Raw genomic sequence first — 17,981 nt, forward strand, 5'->3', positions numbered from 1 at the left:
TACAAGTCATGTGGAAAGCTTTGTGTTTGTGTGTGTGTGTGTGTGTGGGAGGTTCTTTGTAAAAAATGGGTAAAGCAAACACCAAAAATTGCCACCTCCACACACGGGGTGGGTTTGGAGAGTTAAGCATACAACTTACGAATCAAATGGCAGGTAGGTACAGTTCTCCTTAATCCAAAGATGCAACTTTAGGCCCCAATTTAGATAAGGCTCGTGTTGTTGTTGTCTTTGATTGGATAGATGCTAGACAAGCTGGCAATCATACCTACGCTTCTTTATTACAGTAAAAAAACACAATAATGGAGCTTCATGCATCAAGTACCCCACAAGAAATCACTAAGTTCGGGAAGATTGCAAAAGTGGGGAAAATAAAAGTTAGAAAGATCTTGATCTTCAAAATTCATCTTCCATTGATGCTCATGTACATGATGTATATACAAGTTACATTGTGTTTGACAAAACCTCAAACAGACTCTCTCTCTCTCTCTCTCTCTCAACCTCCTATGAGCTTTTTGCTCATCGGGGTGACATCATTAAAATACTAAAAATTAGAGAAATTTACAATTTCAAGTTCCAAACAAAGCCAGTCTCTTAAACATTTGTATCGCAAAATTTCCCGTCCATCCGGTTCTGAACAGCTTTCACAGCAGCAACTCTAGCAGCAGTGGCGGCCCTATTTGCAGCCATGACTGCCTTGTTTACTGGTTCATCTACTCGGGGAAGGTTAATAGCATTCTCTGCAGTTTTTCTCGCAGCCTGCAATTTCATCACATAAATTGAAGAGTGAGAAAGCGTGTTATAGTATGAGCAAGGCTTGATAACAATGAACATGACAACAATGCATCAATAGGAAATTAATGTCAATAAATACCTGGACTGCTCGAAGGACTGTATCGGTTAGTGGGGGCAGTGGATGCTTAAGGGTACCACCATCCCATTCACCACATCTTCGTTCTCCATTTCGGAAGGTATACATACCGTAGCCTTGCTTTCGACCTTCATGCCATGACCCCTCATAACAATGACCATTAGCAAAGTGATAGACACCAAATCCATGGATCTTGTCTCCAAAATATTCTCCAGCATATCTATCTCCATTCCTACATCACAATCACATTCATTGTCAATGTCACTCTAAATAGAAAACATAAATAAAAATCACAATGACAATAGTAATAAATAACAACAACATTTTAAAAAGAAAAATGATTGATTGATAAATAAATCTCCAACAGATAAGTATCTTGTACCAGGACAGTACCAACCAATTCAGCACCAATACAAAAACTACAAATAAATCTTGACCAAAATAAATGCATATTAAAGTTTCACTGAGTAACAGAGTCAGAGAACAGCAGAATCTGAATTACCTCCATAATGAACAGTTCTACAACCAGAAAGAGCAAAAATTGAAAATTTCACAAAAACCAAACCACACGGATCGCAGGAATATTCAACAAAGCAAAAATAATGGACCACCAAACGGTTACCAGTTAAAACTTAGAATCACAATAAATTTGAAGAAAACAGGAATCAAAGTCTGGGCATACATTTGCAGAGTCAGTTTTTAACTTTCTATCAGGTCGTTTCAAAATCCAAAAAACACCCATTACCCTTAACCTACGTACCTTCAAGAAAATCATAAAGATTCAATCTTTGAACCAAAATCACACACAATTTATTTATTTTATTTTTTTAAAAAAAAAACCTCCACTGTTCTATTAATCATGTAACAGTTCAAACCAAACATAAAATAAAAAAAAAAAACCCAATAATTAAAATACCATATATAAGTAAGTAACACCAAAATTTCAAAATAAAAAATCACCTGAAGTGGTAGCAACCAAGGGCATGCTTGACCCCACACTTGAACTGACCAACATAGCAGCTAGCATCAGAGCAAGTTTGAACTCCAATCCCATGACTCTGCCCATTACACCATTCTCCAGCATAAGAATCACCTGTATAGAACCTATAAACCCCAAACCCATGTCTCAAACCTTGTCTATACTGACCCTTATATCTACTCCCTCTAGCCCAGCTCTCTATTCCATACCCATCATACCTCCCATCAATCCAATCCCCTTCATATCTTCCATTCACAAAATAGTTATAAACCCCACTCCCATTACACCTCCCTTTGTGAAACTCGCCCTCATAGAAATCCCCATTGCTATAAAACTCCACGCCTTCCCTTGTAATCTTCTTATTGCTGCTGTTGATTCTCTGAGTTTTTTCCATGCTATTTTGGTGGTGGTCCCCACCGATGAACCATTGGACCGGTCTCGAGCTTGTTCTCGAAAACCCAAGTCGTTTTGCGTTCTCGTCCCACGAGTGTTTCAGTACAATTACGATTTGGTGGATCAGACCCTTGTGTTTGGACGCGAAGAAAAGCGTAACCGCGATGAAGATAAGGGCGAAGAGGAGGTTTTCCGAGGTGGGTATTTCTTCGTTTCTAAGGTAGAAGAAGTAGTAGTAGAAGAGGGAAGAGAAGGAGAAGATGGTGAAGAATGAGAGCGAGGTTATGGCGAGAACCGGGTTCGAACCGGGTCGAGGAGATGAGCTCGAACCGGGTTTTATCGGTTTCTTCTTCGTCTTCGTCTTTGTCTTCGTCTTCAACAGCTTCTCTTCTTCATCATCATCGTCTTCGTCGTGCTGGTGCTGGTGCTGGTGCTGGTGGTGATGGGGTGTGATAGCGTCACCCTCGGTGATGGAGGAGAGGCTGTGAATGGATGATCGGATGGTGGGTGATGAACGAAGGAGTGAGGACTGTGTCCTCGTGAGCTTCGCCTGCTGGCTTTTCTGGCCGTCCATTTCTTCTTCCTTCCTCTGATTAAACCAACCAATCCCCACCGTCTGATCAAAAAATCAAAAATATCACCCTAGTCAGTGGGCCCTCCTGTACCGTGAGATTCTTATTATCACTCTTGATGTCGCCGGAGACATCTCAGGGTGCGCAGGATAAGGCACTGTCAGTCACTCAACTCGGGAAGCGTACATTAGCAGAAATAGAAATAGAAAGGTTTTTTGTTTTTTCCAAGAGGGAGAGGGAGAGAGAGAGAGAGAGCGAGAGAATCAGTGTGAATCTGTGTGTGCGTTTGATTTTGGACCGGGTTTTGTTGAAGATTTATAGTTGGGTAATAGGTAGAGGGAGAGAGATTCAATGTGGACCGTTTGATGAGGATCAATGATAGATATTTGTGATTGGTTTAGAGCCGTTTGATTTTTTATGCCGGTCTAGACGGGCAGATAGACGGATAGGGTCGTGGGATCTTGATTAGATTCCTACACTTTTGCTTTACTGTAGCAGGCCGGCACGTGCCGATACAATTCTTTAATTAATTAATTAGTAGCCGGAGAGGAGTACAATAAAAATTGGACTCTCTTCCGTTTTTTTTTTTTTTTGGAATTGGACTCTCTTCTGTAGTCTATACTACTCATCATATCTTGTAAATCTACTATAAGGGCTTCGATCACCGTTTGATTGGGAGGTGGATAGGAAATAAAGGAAACAGAGATTTGGGTTGATGGGTAAAGATTCTTGCTTGTTCAAATGGAAGTAATGAAAGTTTCCATGTGTCTAACCTCAAAAAGCACCACATAAAATTTATGGGGATAAAAAAAAAAAAAAAAAAAAAAAAAGGAGATATGGTAAATGTGATTTAAGTAAAGGCCAGCAATTTTTGAGTGAAATGTGTATTGGCTTCATTGAAAGTTTCTTCAATTCCGTATTTTTTTTTTTTTTTCATTTGGTGAAAAAAGAAATAACTTAAATCTTTGCTTATCAAAGAGGTTTTAGCATCAATTTATTTAGTTTATTGCTAATATCTTTTGGAAAATGTTAAAGTTAAAGGCTATTTTACAAATATTTTTACAAACTATTGATGTGATGAGTAATTATTAGTAAGTAAAAAAATGATGTTAGTAATAGACCTAAATGAAAACCAGTAAGGTCCATCGAGAGGGGAATAGGCTGGCTTATGGCCTAGTTAGAAGAGCAGTTTTATCTGCTGACACTAATGTATGGGTAGAAGAACTGCCTGGTGATTTGGAGGATGTATTCCAGTATGATTTTGTTTAATTTTTTAATAAAATTTCGCTTACCTTTTTCTCAAAAAAAAAAAAATAAAATAAAAACTAGTAAGAATTTGCCACATTAATAATTTGTAAAAATGTTACAAAATAACTTGTGCTTATAATATTACTCAAAGCTTATTGTTGAGAAATTCAATTGATATTTTTAGTAACTCAATTGATATATATATATATATATATATTACCTTCTTAACGAAGACATTTAGATTAAAAAAAAAAAAAAACACACACACACACACACACATTAAGTAGAACTGTAAAAGAAATGAGGTTTTAACAAAACCACATTACAAATTTTGCTCAAAAGTTATAGTAAGTTAATAGTAACATTTAAGAGAGAATAGGTACAAAAAGACATTTATGATTTATTAGAGTTTAAATTCTTCATTACCCCAACTATCAAATTAATTATTAAATAATTTTTTTTGGTTAAAATCCTATAATCTTTTTTTTTGGGGGGCTAAATTTCTTCAGCTCTATTTTTTTTCCCCTCTTAATTTCTTTAGAAAATATCTTTTTCTTTTCCTATAATTTTCTTTTGGCAATTAATCAATCTAAATAAGAATGGAAAAGAAATTCGAGTACCCATTACAGAATCTCGTGAGCATCTTTTCCTCTCTCACCCTCTTTGTCTCTTTCTTTTTAGTTATTAAGGGCCCGTTTGGTTTCCCCATCACTCAATTTTCTTAACTCGGTTTCTAAAACTTATCACTCAGTTCTCAAATCCCACTTTCACTGAAAAATCCCAAAACTCCTGTTTGGTTTAAAAACCCAATCACATAACTCATCTTTTTAAGTCAACTTTTTGCTAAAGCTGTGGACCCCACCAATTGATACTACACAGTGGTGAAACCATTTCCTACCGGCGTGTCCAGGTTCTTTTCTTTTCTTTTTTCCTCTCCTTCATTTCATCCCATCAAAAAACCACTTCTTTTCTTTTCTTCCCTTGCCTCCCACATTAACACAGCAAACCCAAACCAAAAGAATCCTTAGATAGGGTGCCACACAAAAAAAAATCCTTGCTCTCTCTCTGATGCCACCAAAAAAAAGAAAAAAGAAAAAATCCAAAAGAATGCATAGCAAACCCAAACCACAAACATAACAAACCCAAACTCAGAATCCTTAGATCGGAGACCCAAATCATGAAATTAGACACAGAGATGAATCGATCTAGGCTGAGCTTGAACTGATCTCATAGTGGCTCATGGTGGTTGCTCATGATGGTGACGGTGGTTGCTTGTGGTGGTTTCTCTGTATCTCCTTTGATTTTTTTTTCTCTCTTCTCTATTTCTTTCTCAGCTGTTTTTGGTTGGTTTGAATTGGTGGTTATTGGGTTTAAAGTGGTGGGTTGTTTCAGTGGTTGCTAGGTTCAGATTGGTGATGGTGGGTTTCGGTGGTGGTCATTTGGGTGTTGGCTGGATTTCATGGTGGAGATCGGGTTATGGGTCACGGTGGAGATCGGGTTTGAGATTGGGTTTTTGGGTTTCAGTTGTTTCTCTGTCTCAGTTCTTATGGTGGAGGCGTGGCTTGAATCGGTTGGGGCTGAGTTAAATCGATTGGGGCTGGTTTTGTGTTTTGGTGGTGTGGATTGGCAGTTGGTTTTGTGGGTTGATTTTGGTGTTTTGGCGGTGGTTGAGTTTCAATTTCACGGTGGTTGTTGGCAGCGCTAGGTTTGTTGTGGTGGTGCTTGCAACAGTAATATCAAACAACCTCTAAACGGACATGACAACACAGAAGAAATGGGCCCCACAAAGTTCGAAAATTTACCTTAGTGCCACTGAGTTTTGTATCTTAGTTTTTGAAAACACCAGTTAGCTGTTTCCTATTTCCATCACTCTAACTCAAAATTTTTGAGTTTTGAGTGATGGAAACACAATGTGAAAATCAAGCCAAACAAAAAAAATTGTGTGAGTCCCACGTGTTTTGAGAACTCAATTATGAGTTTTGAGTGATATGATCCAAAACTGCTCTAAACCAAATAGGCTCTGATACTTTAACAATACAAAGAAAAATGGAGTGAAGGAAAGAAATCAAATAACTAGAATCAACCGGCTTGTATGAAAATCAACCTAATGATATTTTCACATTGAACAACTTTTTTTTTTTTTTTTTTTTTGAGAAAGAAGACACTCATATTATTGAAATTGAATAGCCATATTGGCTTGAAGTACAGAAAGAACAAGTGGTGGAACATCCTCCATCCACACCTCCATCCACACAACATAGCCTGAATAATTGGAAGCTAATTTAGCCAAACTATGCGCAACTTTGTTGCCCTCTTCTTTGTGTGAGAGTAGAGCAATTTAGAGTAAGAACAAGTAAAAAGACCAGCATCCTTTAATAGTAATTCATGTGAGGCCAAACTTGGATTATCATGTTGCAAAGCCTTCACCACTAACTTAGAGTCACCCTCGACAATGACATTGCTAACACCCATTTCTGTCCCAAACTCAAGAGCTCGTATTACTGCCATTGCTTCAATCTCTGCTACCTAGTATGCTTAAGGAAGTTGTTGGGTTAGAGTAGCAATTATCATCCCTTGATTATCGCAAATAATAACACCGATCCCAGATTTATTATCCTCAGTGAAAATGGCTCCATCATAATTTATTTTGAAAGAATTTAATAAAGGTGGTTTCCAGGTAACTCAGGTCTATTGTGAAGGAGGTGTACGTTTTGGGGAAATGGCCTTAAATTCCTCGAAGTGATCCTTAGCTAGTTGTAAAAGCTGTTTTGTGGTGCAGAACTTTCATTGAAGACAAATTTGGTTTCTTTGGTTCTAGATAGCCTAAGCAATAGTGGCGAACAGTTCTGGATTTTTGGCATGCATAAGCACCTAAGCCTGGAGTTGCTTGAAATCTTGGAACTGAATTTGGCTCCTAAAATCCTCAAGCTCGGAGTCGGCCCAAACAACATCCAGTTTTGTGCAGGTCCATAAAGCGTGCAAAGGATCTTTCGGGTAAGGCTGAGCAGGGACCCGACCCAACCCAATGGGTTTTGGGTGGGTATGAGAATATTCGGGTCGGGTTTCAGGTTTGAAGATCGGATTTTTTTCTGTTTTGGGTTGGTGTTGGGTTGGGTTTGGGTTCATATAAATATACCTTTTAGACCCGAAATTTTTTTAGAAAAAAACCCTAAGCTCTCTCTTCGCCTCTCTTAAGCATCAGCTCTTTCTTAGTCTCTCTGCCTCTTTCAGCTCTTGAATCACCATCACAATTTGGTGGTGCTCCTCCACCTCTCTCACCAAGTTCTCTCTCTACATGTGTAAGTCATCCTTCTCTTTGTTGGGTTTTTTTTTTTTTCCCTTCTCAATTTCCTTCTCTTAGTCTCTAATTTTGGATTTTTTTTTTTCAACACAAACTTATTTGATATCTCATTGATTTATTTATCTCAAAGAGGAAAGCAATTTGGTTTCAGTAAGATCTTTAATAGATTGGATTCTAAGGTATAATTGTTTTTACTCAAATGGGGTTGCTTCTGATTTTGTCTTGGGTTTGATTTTTTTTTTTTTTTTTATGTGAATATCCTGTTTAGGTTTTATTTTCTTGCGTTTTGTGATCTGGGTTTGGTGTGAATCTTACTCAAATGAGGTTGTTTCTGATTCTGTCATGGGTTTGATTTTTTATTTTATTTTATTTTATGTGAATATCCTATTTGGGCTTTATTTTCTTGCATTTTGTGATCTGGTTTGGCGTGAATCTTACTCAAATGGGGTTGCTTATGTAATACTGATAAATGATCTACAAGGAGAATAGGAAATACCTAGATTATTTTTTTGGGTATTTGTTGATCTAGGTTCACGTTTAAGTTCTTATAGATATCATGTGTATAAAGCATTTCAAATAAAAAGGTTACAAAGAAATGTGTAAAGTCTTTCAAATAAAAAGGTTTTCATTTGATAAGTTAATGAATAGGCTTAAGGGGCTAAACCAAAAGGAGAGAATCTAGCTAAGTTCTCTAATGAAGTGAAAAACGACTTGATTTGCTAACATCATGATTATAACTCTTTGAGCAGGTTAATTATTGTTGAGGTCTAAAAGGGATCATAGTGAAGGAAGCCCAAAAAGAATGAGTCAAGCCCAAAAGGAAAAATCAAGCTAAAGCCCAAAGTAGCAGATACAGGAGACCCATGAGGGAATAAAAGAAAGGGCCAGAGGATCCTGAAGCCCAGAAAAAGAAGCATCCAAAAAAAGAGGACCACGGCAAGGGATAAGAAGCAAGGATCCTCAGGAACCATCAAGAGGCGCGGATCCCTTCAGGCACAAAGACAAAGGAAGACTAGGACAGCTCGAAAGAAAAAAGACAGAAGAAGGAAACAAGAAACAAAAGCAAAAAGAACGCGAACCCAACGACCTCTCATGGCACAGACAGAAAAAGCCTCGGGGAACCAGAACAGGGAAGCACAAAAAAAAGAATGATAACAAGCGGCTTTCAAGTTGGCAGAACAGGATTCCGCCCAGATGGGAAAGAAAAGGGAAAAGTGGAAAAACGCTAGAGACGGGGATGCCGAGAAGGGCATACCTCAGCACATCCCAAAGAAGATAGCCAACCAGGAACTTTCAAAAGAATCAGAGCTGAAAGAAGGAAAGAATGAGAAAAAAACGGAAATGGGACTTACCGAGATGATGGGAACAGGACGTGCTCTGTTTACAAAAGGGTAAAACAGGGGAACTAACGGTTCCCCGGGAAGACCAAAAAACTCCATTATAAAAGGAAGGGATGGGTTGTGAAGAAAAGGGTAGCGAAAAAAGAGAGAAACACAAGAAAAAAGAGATTTTCTAGAAAAACTATCAGAAAAATCTGTGGTGAAGAAAAAAATACTAAGGGAAAAACAAACATTGCTTCCCGGTATCCTGTAAAAGCCACTATTGCACATACTCGGATTCAACGAGAATCAAACTTTGCAAGTTTTGAAGGCTGAAATTGCCATTCAAGACTGTAATTTTTGAGTTTGATTGAACCTTGTATCACGTCCTAGTGAGCTTTCTGTAATCAAACAGATAATGTATTAATGAAACATGCTTCATATTTTCCCAGGATCCCTTCAGCATTAATTTTTTATCGCTTTGCTAATCCTGTTTCTTTCCTTCTGAATTTACCTTGCTAATTTTTGGCACTCGATACGAATATCCTTGCTTGTCATTTTTTATATTGTCAGGAACATCCCCTGTATCCCACTTGAGTCTTAAACAGCTCGTTAGTTGCGGTGAGTCAAGGCTCGGTTCACCAAACCTTTTTATTTAGGCCCGGGATCCTTGGGCTTGAGTGTCACAAAAAGTGCACTCTCACAATTATTTATGCATATACATCAATAAATGTTAATATATCATGACTAATTCTATCTCTTGAATGTAAGATGGCTATGAAAGAGGTTGAAGTAGTTTTGTTTATTTTTAGTTGGGCTTACAATGAATGAGTAATCATATGGTCACTTTGCTGATTTGTTAAATATGACAACATATTAGTAAGATAAAATGTTGTCTAATATTCTGGTTAATCAAGTTGGAGCAAGTTGTCTGATTTAGTAAAGTTTGAGTTTTGTAATGAATGTTAGGTTCTAAAGACTTAGGAACTAATGTATTTAGAACTCTAATGTGTAATGTTGGCAAACCATGATCAAAACAGTTGTTAGTCTTGTTTAGACTTGCTCAAAATGTGTGCATTATATGTAAAGTTGGAATCGAATGGCTGCAGAAGTATTAGTGACTTTCGGCCTGGCTTGATCGATTGAAGAACAGGCTCAATCGATCGAATCTCGGGCAGAATGTTTTTTCTGCAGATTTTTCCAACTCAGCCTTAGCCTATTAAAACGTGTAGGGTTTTATATTTTGCCCTAAGTATAAAAGGCAAACCCTAGCCACGTTTTTTAGGTTGCTCTATTTGCTGTGTGTGTGAATCTCTTGTGAGATCTAGAGGTGGTTTCCTTCACAAATGCTTAGGATTATCAAGAAGGAGATTTTATTGAGAGTTTGATGATCATTCAGTTGCTGCAATAAAAGCTTAAAGAAACACAAGCGGGGTGTGCTTGTACTTGCTGGAGAATCCAAGAAAGAAGGAGTCCGTGGTCTCGAAGCTTGCACATGGTTGTGTCAGTAAGTTTCTACTGGTGGGTAAAAATAGGATGTTAGTAGTCTAAGTCCTATTGTAAAACTTCGATTCTTTCATAGTGGATTCAGGTTTACCTTGAGGATAGTTAGGTTAAATCATCCCTAGGTTTTTACCGGTTTGGTTTCCTGGGTCATCATATCATTGTGTTATTTATATTTTCGCTGCTATGCATGATATGATTGTTTGATTGTGATAACCTAGATTTGAAATTTGGACTAAGTAAATAACTTGGCTAATTAACTAGGTTAATCCAATTGTATTTTAAGGGGTCTAAAAACTCACAATGAACTTCTCAAATTGAATGATATTTATTACTTCTTGTCTACTTGAATCTATGAATTTTATATTAGATTGTGTTTGTCTTTTATTTCTCCAACTGTATGCCTAAGAAAGTTCAAGGAAGAATGACTTTACCTTTGAACTTTAGTACTGACTTTTTCATACTTGGTAAAACAAATAATTACTTTGGAGTAGGTATTTAATTTGTCATAGGGTTGGTCTTATATAATGAATTGGGCGGGAGTTTGTGTAGATTAATTCATTTTTTGTTATAGTTAATTAGTAATGAGCTTTTAGCAAGTCAGTTAAATGCACAAATTTGACTGCCTTTGCTTATGGAATGCCTGTCTAACAAACTACCCTAGTCCATATGAAAATTTGGAATTGAGACCTTGTTTTTATGCTTATGTAAAATTTAGAATGTGTTATAGGTCTCTATCATGGTTGTGGAGTGCAACAACTTAATGTCTCCTTAATCACAAAAATGAATTGGTCTCTCTCAATCTTCATATGACTGAAGTTTAAAAGAGTTACATTATTATTGCCGTATTCCACAAATGTTATTATCAAAAGAAAAAACCCCTTTAAGTAGTCAATTGTATGGATAGATTTGTGGAAGCAAGAATAAGATCATTAGGAAATGGTATTGTTAAAATCTGAGTATGTGTTTAGTTATTATTATTAAGTAATGGTTCAGTAGCAATGATCTATTTTTGGAACTTCTTTTTGGATGCCAAAGCCATGTTTATTAATTATGTTTACATGGTTATAAATATATGTAGTTAACAGAGTTTGTACTCTGTCTTCCTTTAATTTGGCCAAAACCTTAGCAAATTAACAACCATGATGAATGGTGAAAATTTCATAGAAATTATGTGGGCTATGGATGTCAATACAGGAGAGTTGGAAAGTTGTTAATTGTATCTTTCCAAGTAGCTGACGTGAAAAAACAAGCTACCATTCCTAGTTTTTTGTTTATTTATTTATTATTATACAGATGGTTCATATATGCATTTTCATGGCATCTTGCATGATTAATGTGCCTTTTGCATGATTAATGTGTCTTTCTCCAATGAGAAGGTTTCATGGCACCTTGCATGATTAATGTGCCTTTCTCTAATGAAAAGGCCAGTTAGGTATGGCTAATTTAAGGAATGAATCCAGATTCTACAAAAAAAAATACACCAAAACAAAAAGTGGCCCAAAACAACATGGGAGGAAAAATCCCAAAAAGAGGCCCCAAACAACTACTAAAAAAAAAAAAAAAACTATCCAACCTGAGACCTGATAAATTGACCCAATTATAGACTCAAATTTTCAGGTCGGGTTTTAGATATGTAAACCCAATTTCTATCAGGTCGGTTTGTGGGTCACAGTGAACCCGACCCAACCTGACCTAATATCACTCCCGGGGCTAAGGAGCATCAGTCACATGTGGGATCTGTGATGATGGTACGTCGAACCAGATTTTTCTTTGGTGGTAAAGTGTTTCTGCAGGCCTTCCAAATGAAATTTATGAGCTTATTTGGAGTTAGCAACCCCCAAACTCATTTTCGCGAGTCTTTGTCTTGGTTTTGATTAAACTCTTGTCTATCCCACTTTGTTTCCTCCTTCAGAAATCTGTATCCTAACTTGCAAGTATACCTCCCATCATTTAACATTGCCCAGACAATCTTATCCTTTGATTCCCTATGGCCCAAGGGAATTTTTTTTGATTGCCGAAGCCTCCTATGGTGTGAAAATGCCATGAATCATGCTTGTATCGCAACTTCTATTCTCGGCATTAATCAAAGAGTCCATAGTTGCATCCTCCATTGATTCTATCATTGAAGATTCAATCACAGTTGGATGTTTAATTGGGAGCCAATGGTGCTGCCAAACCTTAATAGATTTTCCATTGCCAACTAGCCAGCGAGATCCTCTTTGTATGGCATCTCTCCCCTATAAAATGCTCCGCTAAGCATATGAGCTAGTGTTTGAGGATTTTGCTTCCAAAATGGAGCAATGTGAAAAAAATTGGCTTTAAAGACCCGGTAGAAGAGGGTATCTTTATCATGCAGCAATCTCCATGCTTGTTTGGCCAACAAAGAATCATTGAAAAGAGCTAAATCACGAAAACCCATTCCACCCACTGTTTTAGCTTTTGTCATCTCTTCCCACTATAGCCAATGTATTTTTCTTCTATCTCTTCATTGCCCCCACCAAAACTTTTTTATCATTGCTTCAATTTCATTAACAAGGCCCAATGGCAGTTTGAAACAACCCATAGCATAGGTGGGGATGACTTGGATCACAGCTTTAATAAGAACTTCTCTTCTGGCTTGAGATAAGAGTTTACCTTCCCACCCTTGTAATTTCCTCCAAATGTGTTCTTTTATGTAATTGAAACTAGCCTTCTTTCCTCTCCCTACAAGAGAAGGGAGGTCGAGGTATTTCTCATAGAACTTGATTTTTTGTACTCTGAACATTCCCTTGTTAGTATTTCTTGATGCATCTGGGTTAATTTGCTAAAGAAAAGAGTTGCTGTTTCTTTATTAATTTTCTGACCAGATAAAGCTTCATAATCAAAGAGAATTTTTAAGACCTTGTTACACTCCTCCGGGATTGCCGTAAAAAAAAGAAGACTATTATTTGCAAAAAACAAATGAGTTAGTTTAGGTCCTCTTTTGCATAAGGAGAAACCTCTAATATCACCTGCTCTAGCGGCTTTCTTTATAAGCCCATGTAGCCCATTAGTGCAAAAGAGGAAGAGGAAGGGAGATAATGGGTCTCCTTGCCGTAGTTCTCTAGATGGTTGGATCAATCCCTAAGGTTCCTCATTCAACAGTATAGAATAAGAAACAGTTTTCACACACTCCATCATCAAATTAATCAATCTCGTGCAAAAACCTATTTTTCTCATCAAGTTCTCCAAGAAGTCCCACTCTACACGGTCATAAGTTTTACTCATGTCTAACTTGACTGCCATAAAACCATTGGTACTTACCTTGTGATTTTTCATATAGTGGAGAGTCTTAAAAGCAACCATAATGTTATCAGTAATAAGACGATCTTTAGCAAATGTTGTTTGGTGTTTAGAGATGAGTTATAGCAAGAATTTTTTTTAATCTATATGCTAAGAGTTTAGAAAAAATCTTATATAGAATGTTGCATAAACTAATAGGGTGAAATTGATGCACATGTTCAAGGCTTGTAATCTTAAGGATAAGGATTATAAAGGTATGATTAACAGGGTATGGTAATCTGCCAATACTTAGCCAAGATAAAATTAAATGAATTAACTCTTGATCCACCACTTGCCAAAAGTGCTGATAAAAAATAGGAGGCATTCCATTCGGACTTAGGGCTTTGAGTGGAGCTATTTGTTTAAGTTCATCCACCATTTCCCACTCTTGAAAAGTCCCAACTAGTTGAGCATTCATGTCATTAGTTACAATTTGAGGGATGAAATCTAGTGGCAATCAAAGGGCCCCACGAGTTTGAGTTTTGAAAAGCTCATCATAGTATTTGACCAAAATCCTTCCAATCTCCTCTGGTTGTTTGTGCCACTAATCATTTTCACTACCGTAGACCAAAAAGTAAGGGGTTGCCACAGTTGATGCACGGATAGAAGTTCTGTAACCCCATAAGTTTTATTAGCTCAATCTTTGTATGTCACTACCATCTTAGTTAGGATGTTCTTGATGTTCTTATTAGCTACTTCTACAGCCCTATTGGTCTGTGGTCGATATGGTAAAGACTTGTGATGCTCAATGTTGTACAGTTCCATGATTGTTCTAACCTCTCCCTCAAAATGAGAACCATTATTGGAGATAATCTCTTAGGGCACCCCATATTGACAAATGATGTTATTCTCTATGAATTGAGCCACATGCTTGGCTGTTAACACGAAGTAAGAGGTAGCTTCCACCTACTTGGTGAAGTAGTCAATTGCCACTATGATGTATTCGTCTCCCTTCGAGGCCTTTGGGGCTATTCTTCCAATCACATCTATGCCCCAAACTGAGAAAGGCCATGGAGAGGTCGTGCTGTATAGCTCACTAGATGGTACATGATTCAAATTTGCATATGTTTGGCAATCATGGCAACTCTTCACAAAGTCTACACAATCGGTCTCCATCGTGTTCCAATAATACCCTATCCTTAAGATCGTCTTGGCTAGCATTCTCCCATTCATATGAGGACCACACATCCCTTGATATATTTCTTCCATAACTTTCTTGGCTTCTTCTTTCTTTAGACAACAAAGGTGTATACCATCATAGGATCTCCTATAGAGCTGACCTTCGTATAAGATGTATTGCATTGCCATCATCCTAATCGAACAATGCTCTCTCTTGTCGACACCGTCCGAATATACCCTCAATTCTAAGAATTTCACGATGTCATAATACCAAGGAACCCCTTCCTCTTCTATAACCAAGACTAAAGCTTTTTGGCCTTCTCTTTGTGTACCATCCCATAACTTTGTTCAATCTCTAAGGGTCGTGTCCATACTCCTTCGGGTATTTCAACCATGGAAGCCAAAGTAGCCAAGGTGTCTGAAAACTGATTCTGAGCTTTAGGGATGATCATGTACTTGATTTTGTCAAAAGTTTTGGTCAAATCCTCTAGATACTACTGATAGGGCTTTAAGTGCTCTTCCTTCACTTTCCACAACATTTGTGCTTGAGCTATAACCAAAGTCCAATCTTTAAAGACCTCGGCCTCTTCTACCCCAAACTCTCGGAGAGCTTCCATTCTGGTGATACAAGCCTCATCTTCTACCATGTTATTGGCTGCCTTGAAGTTCAACTTAACTACTAAGGGTATGTGAGATCCTTCGGGAGTGATCAAGAGTACTCTTATCCCATTTCCATATTGGTTCATGGCTCCATTGAAATACATCTTCCATGCCCCTAGCTCAATATCCAAAATATCCTCATCCGGAAAGTCTTCTCTATCATCCTTTCCTTCCATGAGGTTCTTAGCACAAAAATCTGATACGATACTCCCTTTGATGGTTTTCCTTGCCACATACTTTAAATCAAATTCCACTAATAGGATCAATTATCTCGATAGTTTTCCACTCAAAGCGGGCTTCTTAAACAAGTACTTCAATGGATCCATCTAGGCTACTACTTATATCTAGAAAGGTAAGATGATGTGTCTCAACTTCTATATAACTCATATGAGAGCAAAGCACGATTTTTCTATAGGTGTCTATCTAGTCTTGTAGTCATGGAACCTCTTGCTCAAATAATATATGACCCTCTCATTCTTATCATCGTCTTCCTGTGCAAGCATACTTTTAACCACATCCTCTATGATAGAGAGATAGAGTAATGGTCTTATGCATTGAGGGTATCAAGATAGGTGGATGGAGGAGATACTCCTTAATGAGCTTGAAAACTTTCTGACATTCATCATTCCATTCATGAGGTTCATTCTTCCTTAGGAGCTTGAAGATGAGCTCCTAAGTGGAAGTGAGTTTGGCAATGAATCGACTAATGTATTGTAATTGGCCCCAAAATCCCCTTATCTCCTTTTTACTTTTGGGTAGAGGCATTTATAATATGGCTTTGATCTTTGATGGGTCAACTTCTATTCCTCTATCACTTACCAAAAAGCCTAACAACTTTCTTGTGGTTACCCCGAAGGTGCATTTCTGTGGGTTCAATCTCAGCCTATACTCCTTGATTCTTTTGAAGAACTTCCTCAAGTTAACGATGTGACCTTCCCTCTCTTTGGATTTCACAATCATATCATCAACATACACTTCAACCTCATTGTGCATCATATCATGTAACAAAGTTGTGGCCATTCTTTGGTAGGTCGCACCTGCATTCTTGAGCCCAAATAGCATCATGGTGTAGCAATAAATTCCCCATTTTTTGGTGAAGGTAGTTTTGGTCATATCCCTAGGAGCCATCTTGATTTGGTTGTATTCCGAAAAACTATCCAAGAAAGACATCAAGGCACTACCGGCTGTGTTATCCACTAAGTCATCTATGTGAGGGAGAGGGAATTCATCCTTAAGGCAAGCTTTGTTCAAATCTCTAAAATCCACACAAATTCTTACCTTTCCATCTTTCTTGGGTATAGGCACAACATTGACTATCCACTTAGCTTGGTGTATGGGTTTAATGAACCCTACCTTCAATTGCCTGGTAACCTCTTCTTTGATCTTTAGAAGCCATTCAGTTCTCATACGCCTCAACTTTTGCTTGACGAGCACCATGTGAGCATGAGTGTCAATGTGATGTTGAGCTATCTCGAGATCAATACTGAGCATATTTTCATAGGACCATGCAAACACCTCTTGAACATTCGGTGAGCAACTCTTTAAGATCTTTACTTTCCTTTTCATTTAAGGTTGAGTCAATTTTAATTAAACGTGGATTCTCATCATTGCCCAAATTAAGAGTTTCAAAAGTTGGTTCCATTGGTTTAATTTTTTTTTCCAATTGTTTATTAATTTCATTTTCAAATTCATTTGAGTCATTTAAGTGTAGAATATTATGTGACACATCAAAATTCATCTTATTAAAAATGTTGAAAAGTACATTGAGACTTGCATTACATATTTTCTTTCCCAAATTTTCTAGAAAACCCAATCCAAGTCCAATTATTAAGTTGCCCCACAACATGCATGATGAATTCTGTCTTCTTTCCTCTTTAAGACTCGTCGTTCTTCTTCTCGCCCTCTTTTAGCTCAACGGACCAGTCCTCCTCTTCTAGAGGTTTCCACATGTGCATAGCTTTGGTTATGTCCTACAGAACCTTAACCTCATTGGGGAAGTCTTTTCCCACCTCGTCGAAGAACCAATCGCCGTCTTCTTCACTCCAATAGCTGATCACTTCATCATCTCCTTCTTCTTCTTCTTCATTTTGAGTCAGTACGAGGTATTAATCGTTGTCGGAAGAAGGGTCTATTTTGCACTCAAGCATAAAGCAAGCTGGGGTGACTTGAGTTGTATCCACCTTCAAGGTCCACTCTGGCCAATCATGGTCTTCCTTAGATCCCTTGTCTCCCGATTTAGAGAAGTCATTGACATGGGCCCTCTTGAAAGTTCATGGTCTAGGAGTGCTCTTCAATTGTGGCATGAAGTTGGGTAGAAGTAGGCGAACCTTCCCTTCTATCATTATGCGATCGATGTCTTCTTGAGTCAGCTTGCTTTGCCTATAGCTAGCCCTATCCTCTTCTTCTTCTATCTCAGAGAGGTGGCTTATTATCTTCTTAAGAACTTCAACTAGCACATCCACCCACTCGAGTTTCTTGCATGAGGGCCTTTTCACTTGAAGCGTCCATCCTTTCCTCTTGGGGGCTTCCTCTTTGAATGTCTTGCCTTCTATTGGACTTGAATTGGAGTGGGGATGTGTTTTCTTAACCTTGGTGGTGCAATGGTGCCTGAAAAGAAGTCCCATTTTTATTAAGTTCATGTCCCAATTAAAAGGTCCCTTTTCATTTTTAGGTGTTAGAAAATCTTTAAGTCCATTTTAATGAAGGCCCAATTACA

At 37.8% G+C, this 17,981-nt stretch overlaps 1 protein-coding gene across 1 annotated transcript; it reads right to left on the bottom strand.

The window, feature by feature from the left end:
* Positions 1 to 386: 386 nt before the first annotated feature.
* Positions 387 to 3,095, bottom strand: LOC115960900. The gene is made up of 3 exons (XM_031079903.1): positions 1,829 to 3,095; positions 872 to 1,100; positions 387 to 756 (listed from the first exon to the last, which is right to left on the bottom strand). The coding sequence occupies exons 1-3, from the start codon at positions 2,812 to 2,814 to the stop codon at positions 592 to 594; spliced, it is 1,380 nt and encodes a 459-aa protein (XP_030935763.1). The 5' UTR covers positions 2,815 to 3,095; the 3' UTR covers positions 387 to 591.
* Between the last annotated feature and the right edge of the window lie 14,886 nt (positions 3,096 to 17,981).

The sequence above is a fragment of the Quercus lobata genome, chromosome 9 (assembly GCF_001633185.2).
Source record: "Quercus lobata isolate SW786 chromosome 9, ValleyOak3.0 Primary Assembly, whole genome shotgun sequence".
NCBI classification, from domain to species: domain Eukaryota; kingdom Viridiplantae; phylum Streptophyta; class Magnoliopsida; order Fagales; family Fagaceae; genus Quercus; species Quercus lobata.